The sequence below is a fragment of the Dipodomys merriami genome, unplaced genomic scaffold, assembly GCF_024711535.1.
Source record: "Dipodomys merriami isolate MVZ:Mamm:240054 unplaced genomic scaffold, mDipMer1.0.p SCAF_16, whole genome shotgun sequence".
Taxonomy (NCBI): domain Eukaryota; kingdom Metazoa; phylum Chordata; class Mammalia; order Rodentia; family Heteromyidae; genus Dipodomys; species Dipodomys merriami.
In genome coordinates this window covers 29,440,949-29,449,677 of record NW_027202937.1, presented here as the reverse complement: position 1 = coordinate 29,449,677, position 8,729 = coordinate 29,440,949, and the positions used below count along the sequence as shown (strand labels likewise).

General features: G+C 44.1%; 1 protein-coding gene across 5 annotated transcripts in view; it reads right to left on the bottom strand.

Annotated features, from left to right (window-relative positions):
* Nucleotides 1–5,206: 5,206 nt before the first annotated feature.
* The window catches only part of Cage1 (cancer antigen 1), a 53,181-nt gene continuing 49,658 nt past the window's right edge, over nt 5,207–8,729 (bottom strand). For 3 of the 5 annotated variants that reach the window (XM_070024613.1, XM_070024615.1, XM_070024614.1), the window contains 2 exons: nt 7,932–7,968; nt 5,208–5,338 (listed from right to left, as the gene is read on the bottom strand). In XM_070024613.1, the coding sequence (XP_069880714.1) occupies nt 5,324–5,338; nt 7,932–7,968 (52 nt within the window). In that variant the 3' untranslated portion in view covers nt 5,208–5,323. Of the gene's footprint in view, nt 5,339–7,931; nt 7,969–8,729 lie in introns of all 5 variants that reach the window. The other 2 variants (XM_070024616.1, XM_070024619.1) reach the window with 1 other exon arrangement.

Genomic DNA, 8,729 nt, shown 5'->3' with positions numbered 1-8,729 from the left:
TTTAAGCAGCTATCCCTCAGAACTATGTTCACGTGCTGGGAATGTGGCTTAGTGGTAGAGTGCTTGCCTTGCATGCATGAAGCTCTGGGTTCGATTCCTCTACCCCATAAACAGAAAGCCAGAATTGGCACTGTGGCTCAAGTGATAGAGTGCTAGCCTTGAGCAAAAGAATCTCAGGGACAATGCCCAGGCCCTGAGTTCAAGCCCCAAGACTGGCAAATAAATAAATATCTTCCCAATTAAGCCAATCCTGAATTTATAGAATTAAAAGTCCTAGCTACTCGAGAGGCTGACATGTGAGAATCATGGCTCAAAGCCAATAAGGACTGGAAAAGCTGTGAGACTCTTACTTCCACCTAATTACCAAAATCCCAGAAGTGGAACTGTGGCTCAAGTGGTAGAGCCCTAGCCTTAGGCATAAAAATCTCAGGGACAGCGCCCAGGCCCTGAGTTCTAGCCCAGGACTGACACACACCCACAAAAAAATGTTTAAATCCTGTTTACTAGGTTAGTCTTCCCAGATATTTGACTACCTCCTCCCTCTCTGTTTTCCAGAAATATTGTTTCTCTCCAGTTTGGGCACACCCAGTTGATACTCCACTTTTGTCATTTTATTCCTTTACAGTTTTAAGAGCAGAAGGTTATTCCCTTTGATGACTTCAGATTTCCCTTTTGGGGGAGGGATAGTGGGAGAACCACAAAGGAAGGGGTAGCAATGCTCAACAAGAAATGTTCTCATTGCCTTACTCATGTAACTGTAACCCCTCTGTACAGCATCTTTACAATAATTTTTTTTTAATTTCCTCATTCTAGGCACCCAGTGGCTCACATCTGTAATCCTATCTACTCAGGAAGCTAAGATCTGAGGATCACTGTTCAAAAAGCCAGCCAGGGCAGGAAAGTCCATATGACTCTTATCATCAGTAACCACCAGAAAATTGGAAGTGGTGCTGTGGCTCAAAGTGGTAGAGCACTAGCCTTGGGCTGTGGAGCTCAGGAACATCGCCCCACTGCTGACAAAGAAAAAAAAAATCCCACACAATACAAACTCACAAAGTTCCCCATTTGTCTCCTGTGAGCATCTTTACAGCCAGAGAGGGCTTATGCCTCTGACTCAGTGCCTAACTCCCAATAGAAAATAGTTACACAACAACATACTTTGAGATAGTTTCTTACTGTGTAGCCAACACTGAAACTTAATTTTTTTTTTTTTCCCAATCCAGGAGCTTGAACTCAGGGTCTGGGCACTGTCCTTGAGCCTCTCTGTGCTCAAGGCTAGTACTCTACCACTTGAGCCACAGCACCACTTCTGGTCTTTTCTGTTTATGTAGTATTGAGGAATGGAACCCAGGGCTTCATGCATGCTAGACAAGCACTTTACTACTAAGCCACATTCTCAGCTCTGTCATTGAATTCTCTAGCCCTCTGATTCAACTTCCAAATGCCTGGATTACAAGCATGCTGGCTGGATAGTGGCTGGATAGTAAATATTTGTTGAATCAATGAAGTATGGTATTGTTAGTATTATATCTTCCCTCCAAAAACTTGCAACCTAATTTTGAATATAGAACTAGTAAGTGGGAAAAAATCAAACAAAAATTATGTGTTGTTATGTACAAGCAAAAAAGTGATTTTTGTTTGTTTTTGGGGGGAGGGGGCTGGTCATGGGGCCTGAACTCTGGGCCTGTGCGCTGTCCCTCAGCTCTTCAGGTCAAGGCTAGCACTCTACCACCTGAGCCACAGCGCCACTTCCGGCTTTTTTCTTATGTGGTGCTGAGAAATTGAACCCAGGGCCTCATGCATGCAAGGCAAGCGCTCTACCACTGAGCCACCTTCCCAGCCCTGTTTTTGTTTTTGTTTTTGTTTAACATAGCATGGGCTAAAAAGAATTTTTTTTTTTTGGGTCCGGTCGTGGGGCCTGAACTCTGGGCCTGGGCACTGTCCCTCAGCTCTTCAGCTCTTCAGCTCAAGGCTAGCGCTCTACCACTTGAGCCACAGTGCCACTTCCGGCTTTTTTTTTCTTTTTGCTTATGTGGTGCTGAGGAATCAAACCCAGGGCCTCAGGCATGCAAGGCAAGCACTCTACCACTGAGCCACCTTCCCAGCTTTCTAAAAAAAATTTTTTGGTACTATACCTCTGAGAGAAAAAAATATTATGATCCATTGATAAGGGAAAAGGAAACAACAATGAAGATGTCAGGAGTGCTGGCTCTTAAGGCTAACTCCTCCATTCCTTCCCCATCATAGTGTCTTAAAAATATTAGCCTCTTGCCGGGTGCCGGTGGCTCACGCCTGTAATCCTAGCTACTCAGGAGGCTGAGATCTGAGGATTGTGGTTCAAAGCCAGCCTGGGCAGGAAAGTCCGTGAAATTCTTACCTCCAATAAACCATCAGAAAACTAGAAGTGGTGCTGTAGCTCAAGTGATAGAGCGCTAGCGTTGAGCTGAAGAGCTGAAGGACAGCGCTCAGGCCCAGAGTTCAAGGCCCACGACTGACAAAAAAAAAAATTAGCCTCTTATCTCCAATTAATCACTAAAAAGGCTGGATATGGAACTGTGGCTCAAGTGGTAGAGCATCTGTCTTGATTGATAAAGGGACAGCAGAACTGGTACCAAAACATGATTAAACATATACCAAATTAATTCAGCACTGGTGGCTCAGGCCTGTAATCCTAGCTACTCAGGAGGTTGAGATCTGAAGACATGGTTCAAAACAAGCTTGGGGAAGGAAAATCAGACACATCTCCAGTTATCTACCAGGAAAAAAAAAGAAGTGGAGTCATTGTTCAAGTGATAGAGTAGCTGGCTTCAGCTAAAAACCTCAGGAACAGCAGGGGGCCTGTGGCTCATTCCTAAATCCTAGCCACTTCAGAGGTTGAGCTCTGAGGATCCCAGTTTGACTAGCCCAGGCAGGAAAATCCATGAGACTCTCCAATTAACCACCAGAAAACTGGAAATGGAGCTGTGGTTCAAGTAGTAGAGCACTAGCCTTGAGCAAAAAGAGCTCATGGACAGTGCCCAGGCCCTGAGTTCAAGCCCCAGGCCAAGCACTATAAAAACCAATCCACTAAACAAACAAAAAAAAACCCCAAAACAAGGAAACTGCCCACCACAAAATCTACCACTCACCTGCAGCCTCTGTGCCCCTGGCTCTGCTTTCCTTCCTTTTTACAATAAAAAAGATTTATAGGCAAATCAAAGGCCAGCTACCACTTATGGTTAGAATCCCATCACCTGCTAACAGACTTGAGATTCTGAAAACAGGTCCCTTTACTTCCTTGTAAATTTCTTTTTTTGGGAGGGGTCCGGTCATGGGGCCTGAACTCTGGGCCTGGGCGCTGTCCCTCAGCTCTTCAGCTCAAGGCTAGCGCTCTACCACTTGAGCCATAGCGCCACATCCGGCTTTTTTCTTTTTGCTTATGTGGTGCTAGGGAATCGAACCCAGGGCCTCAGGCATGCAAGGCAAGCACTCTACCACTGAGCCACCTTCCCAGCCCTTCCTTGTAAATTTCTACAAATCAATTCATGGCTCCCATTAACATCCAAGTATATTCTTAATTGCATTAGTTGTAAGAATCTGAAAATTCCTTCTTCCTCTAAACTGAATCTGATTTCTCTGCTCCTAGATAGTGCTAAACTTTCTCATCTGAGCCTATTCCAACTAGGCTTTTAACATTCCACCACCACTTGGCTAAATCTAAGGATCCTTTTGTTCTACAACACTCCCAGCTCAGCAACAACCATCCTTAGTTGGCTTTTCTTCCACCTCTGCAGTCCCTTCTTCCCTGTCTTTCTACTATGTAGGGCTGCTAGAATGGCTACCAGACTTGCAGCTGGAAATCGCACTCTGTAAGAGGAACTGGAGGACATCCATCACCAAAGCTGAAAGGAATGCACCACTGAGAGTCCGGGAAGACAGTAGTCAGCTGCACTCTGGAGCCTGGTGTCTAAGCATGGGATGATGGTGCAGAGGTGGGGCCAAAGCAATGGGGGGGTGAGTGGATGAGAATGAAGGCCAGGTGGAAACCAGGTGGTAGCCACCTAAGCTGCAGATGCAGAACAAGAGAAGTGGTGGAGAAGGGCCATAACCTCCAGAGAGCTATGATAATGGTTAATAAAAACACTTTCCCAGAAACTAGACACATCTCAAAGATGGGTGTCCTACAGTAGTACTGCTTTAAGCCCAAAGAGGGCAGTGAAACCCCTTAAGCCACACCTCCAGTTTGGCTTAACCAGCTGGTTATTGGAAATAAAGTCTTGCTGACTTTTCTGCCTGGGCTGGCTTTGAACCTCAATCCTCCAGAACCAGTCTCTTGAGTAGCTAGGATTACAAGCATAAGCAACTGGCACCTGACTATGGTGACTCTGTGTGTGGGGGGGTATGTACGTTCATATGCACATGCCAGTACTGGGGCTTGAACTCACAGCCAAGGTGCTCTCCTTTAGGTTTCTTTTTTTTTTTTTTGGGTCCAGTCGTGGGGCCTGAACTCTGGGCCTGGACGCTGTCCCTCAGCTCTTCAGCTCAAGGCTAGCACTCTATCACTTGAGCCACAGCGCCACTCCGGCTTTTTTCTTTTTGCTTGTGTGGTGCTGAGGAATCGAACCCAGGGCCTCAGGCATGCAAGGCAATCGCTCTACCACTGAGCCATCTTCCCAGCCCTCCTTTAGGTTTCTTATTCTAGCACTTTACCACTTTAGCTACAGCTCCACTTCCAGTTTTTTATGGTTAATTGGAGATAAAAGTCTCATGGACTTTCCTGCTTTGAACAATAATCCTCAGATCTCAGCCTCCTGAGTAGATAAGATTAGAGGAGTGAGCCACCAATACCTGGCTAGGGTGACCTTTTTGTAAATACACTCCTCTATTTAAAATCTTTCAAGAGTTTCTCATCAAGCTCCATGATGAATTTCTTAGGTTTGCATTTGATGCTCATCATGATCGTCTTCATCACTTGCCTACTTGGGTTCAGATGCAACATGATGTTCAGAGAATCCCCATGAATTGAGGGTACTCTGTTTTCTTCTTCTATGCTGGGAACACCTAATCAGTGCTGAAGGTCTGGCTAAGGTGTCAGCATTTCTGTAAAACCTGCCCTGGTTCTTCGTCATATAGTCCAGCACCATTTCCCATCTGCTTCTATAGCACACAGGACTGTTACGCTACCCATAGTTGTAGAACAGTTCACTGATCTGTTACCCCAGGAAAGTAGGTACTCCTTGTGTTCTTCACCTCACTTTTCTTAGTTTATTGAATGTCATTAAATGTTTAATGAAAGGTCTAAGTTTGACTCTGCTCCTTGAGTCAAGTATCAAGGGAGGCACATTTATTTGGAGATAACCTGTAGGTAAAAGGACATAAATGTCTTATAAGCCAGCATTGATGCACAGAATCCTGTTCACAACCTCTTGTTGACACCATCTCATCTCACTTGTGTGTAAGCCCCAGATTTGACTATCAAAACAGTTGCCTTTATTGTAGCTTTTCCTAGAGGAGCTCATGTCTGCTTTTACAATCTGAATCACCTACAAGCTTTCAATGCTTGCTTTTCTTAAAGCAAATACTACTAGCAGCAACTTACTATGCTTTTCTTCTATGTTCCAAAAATTTTTTGTGTATGTCTATGGTGGTCCTAGGGCTTGGACTCAGGGCCTGGGCATTTCTCTGAGGGAGGGCTCTACCACTTGAGCCACAACTCCACTTCTGGATTTCTGATGAATAACAAGATAAGAGACAGACTTGCCCAGGCTGGATTCGAACTGTGCTCCTTAGATGTCAGCTAGGATTACAGGTATACTAACTTCAGTGAGATAAAATATTATCTTCCTTTCTACTCAAGGGATAGTTGATTAATAGCTTTATCTTCAATCTTGTTTCTAGGATTTATGAAAAGGATAACATGTTTATTTTCCTGGTGCATCTCACAAATCAGCCATCTCCGGCTCTATTTAAACTCAGAACAAATTCCTCAAAACTATATTAAGGTGAAAATAAGGTTAGGTCTTAAAGGATCATTTATCTCTTTTCATTTAGAATTTCAGTTCAAAGGATTTTAGAGTCATTGCCTTTTCAAATATGGTAGGTGGTAATATGTCCTGTCTATATAGAAGAAAGATGTCTTGAAGGGGGTTGTAAGGTGAGGACTGAAGAGGAAGGGAGTTGGTAAAAACATGCCACATAGAGGAAGCTGGGGGCTGGGAAGGTGGCTCAGTGGTAGAGCACTTGCCTTACATGCATGAGGCCATGGGTTCGATTCCTCAGCAACACATAAGCAAAAAGAAAAAAAGCCGGAAGTGGTGCTGTGGCTCAAGTGGTAGAGTGCTAGCCTTGAGCTGAAGAGCTAAGGGACAGCGCCCAGGCCCAGAGTTCAGGCCCCACGACTGGACCCCCCCCCCCCAAAATAGAGGAAGCTGTGTGAGTATAATAGGCATAGAACTAAGAAAATGTGTTTACAAAATCCCAGATGGAAGCCAGGCACCAGTAGCTCATACCTGTAATCTTTTTTTTTTTTTTTTTTTTTATGCCTGTCATGGGGCCAGAACTCTGGGCCTGGGCACTGTCCCTCAGCTCTTCAGCTCAAGGCTAGCACTCTACCATTTGAACCACAGCACCATTTCTGGCTTTTTCTGCTTATGTGGTTCTGAGGAATTGAACCCAGAGCCTCATGCATGCAAGGCAAGCACTCTACCACTGAGCCATCTTCCCAGACATCATACCTGTAATCTTACTCAGGAGGCTGATATCTGAGAGTGGTTCAAAGCCAGCCCAGGCAGGAAAGTCCATGAAACTCATCTCCAATTAACCACTAAAAAGCTGGAGGTAGAGCTGTGGAGCACTAGCCTTGAGCAAAAAGAGCTCAGGGACAGTGCCTAGACCCTGAGTTCAAGACCCAGGATCAGCACACACAAAAAAAAAAGAAGGAAGGGAGGGAGGAAGGAAGAGAAAGACAGAGAAAAAGAAAGAAAAAAAGGAAGGAAGGAAAACAAGTGGTTATATGTAACTGATGTATATGGCCAGAAGGAAATGTAATGTATCATAAGACTGGATAGAAAGGCAAGAAGCAGATTACAGAGGACCTTAGATATGCAGTTGGGAACCATTGAAGGGCTTTATTTAGGGAAGGGATAAGCTTATACTTGGCACTGAAAATTACTATCTATGCTGTGGAGGATGGAATGAGGGCACAAACTAAAGGTAGAAACCCCAAGTAGGAGGGAATAGCAATAAGTCTAATGAAAAAACTGGTGCTGGTGACTTATACCTGTAAACCTAGCACTTTCAGGTGACATGGTTCAAAGCCAGCCAGATAGGAAAAGTCTGTGAGGCTCTTGTCTCCAATTAACCACCAGAAAAAGGGAAGTGGCGCTGTGGCTCAAAGTGGTAGAGCACTAGCCTTGAGCAAAAGAGCTCAGGGACAGCGCCCAGGTCCTCAGTTCAAGCCCCATGATTGACCAAAAAAAAAAAAAAAAAAAAAAGGAAAAAAATGAAATGTGGCAGTGGGTTTGAGATCAAGGGGACCAAACAAGAAAAGTTTCAAAGAAAGGGGCGTCTCACTGTGTGACAGGGTGTGACAGGAAACCGAAGGTGCCTGCCTCTGCGAGCACAGGGACAGCTATGATCACAACTGAAATGTTGCTCAGGAGTGCATATTTAATCTTGTGTTCTTTCTTTCTTTCTTTTTTTTCTTGGTCTGTCATGGGGCCTGAACTCTGGGCCTGGGCGCTGTCCCTCAGCTCTTCAGTTCAAGGCTAGCGCTCTACCACTTGAGCCACATCATCCACTTGCGGCTTTTTCTGCTTATGTGCTGCTGAGGAATTGAACCCAGGGCCTCATGCATGTGAGGCAAGCGCTCTACCACTGAGCCATATTCCTAGCCCTTCTTGTGTTATTTCTAATGGAAACAGAACATTCTAATGACCATCAACACAACCTACCAAAGTCATAGACTTCGGACGATTTTCTAATCTTGACCTGTAATGAAGAGAAAGAAAACAATGTAAAAAGGGTAGGAGGAAGGACTAAAATAGTGAACATGCATATGAATTTTCAGCTAGTGACCATCTCTGCCTGCCTTTAGAGTTTCTGCTCTCCTTGTGCTGACCTTCTCCCTGGCAGAAGAGAGGAGAGGTAAAGAAGGTAACAGGACAGTTTTTATTGGCTGAGAGTTTCAAAGTTTGAGACTAAAAGTGAACTCTCTGGAGCTTGTCATTCCTAGTGACTTCTGACCTGAAGTTCCCTTGACACAGGCTGATGCATATTTCTTCTGATAATTATTTAGTACCTCCTTAATCAGGCCCAAAGAACCTCCCATTCTTTTTGAGGTTCTTGCTGCTGGTGCCTCCCTCCAACCCCCCTTTTTGGAGATAGGGTCTTAGCAATTTGCCTGGACAGGCTTCAAATACAAGACCCTCCTGTCTCAAGCTCCTAAGGAACTAAATTTACAGATATGTACATGATGATGATGGAAGGCAAAGAATAATTTTTTTAAGTTTTATAAAGCAATTATTTCATGCTAGGCAAGCATGTTCATATAATTTATCTTAAAGATAAGAAAAAAAGGTTTGGGGCTAGGAATGTGGCTTAGTGGTACAGTGCTTGCCTAGCATGCATGAGGCCCTGAATTTGATTCCTTGGTACCACATAAACAAAAAATAAAATAAATTTTTTAAAAAGCCTATAAAAAGAAAAAAGGATTTTACTGTAATATTTATTATATAATAAATATAGTAAAT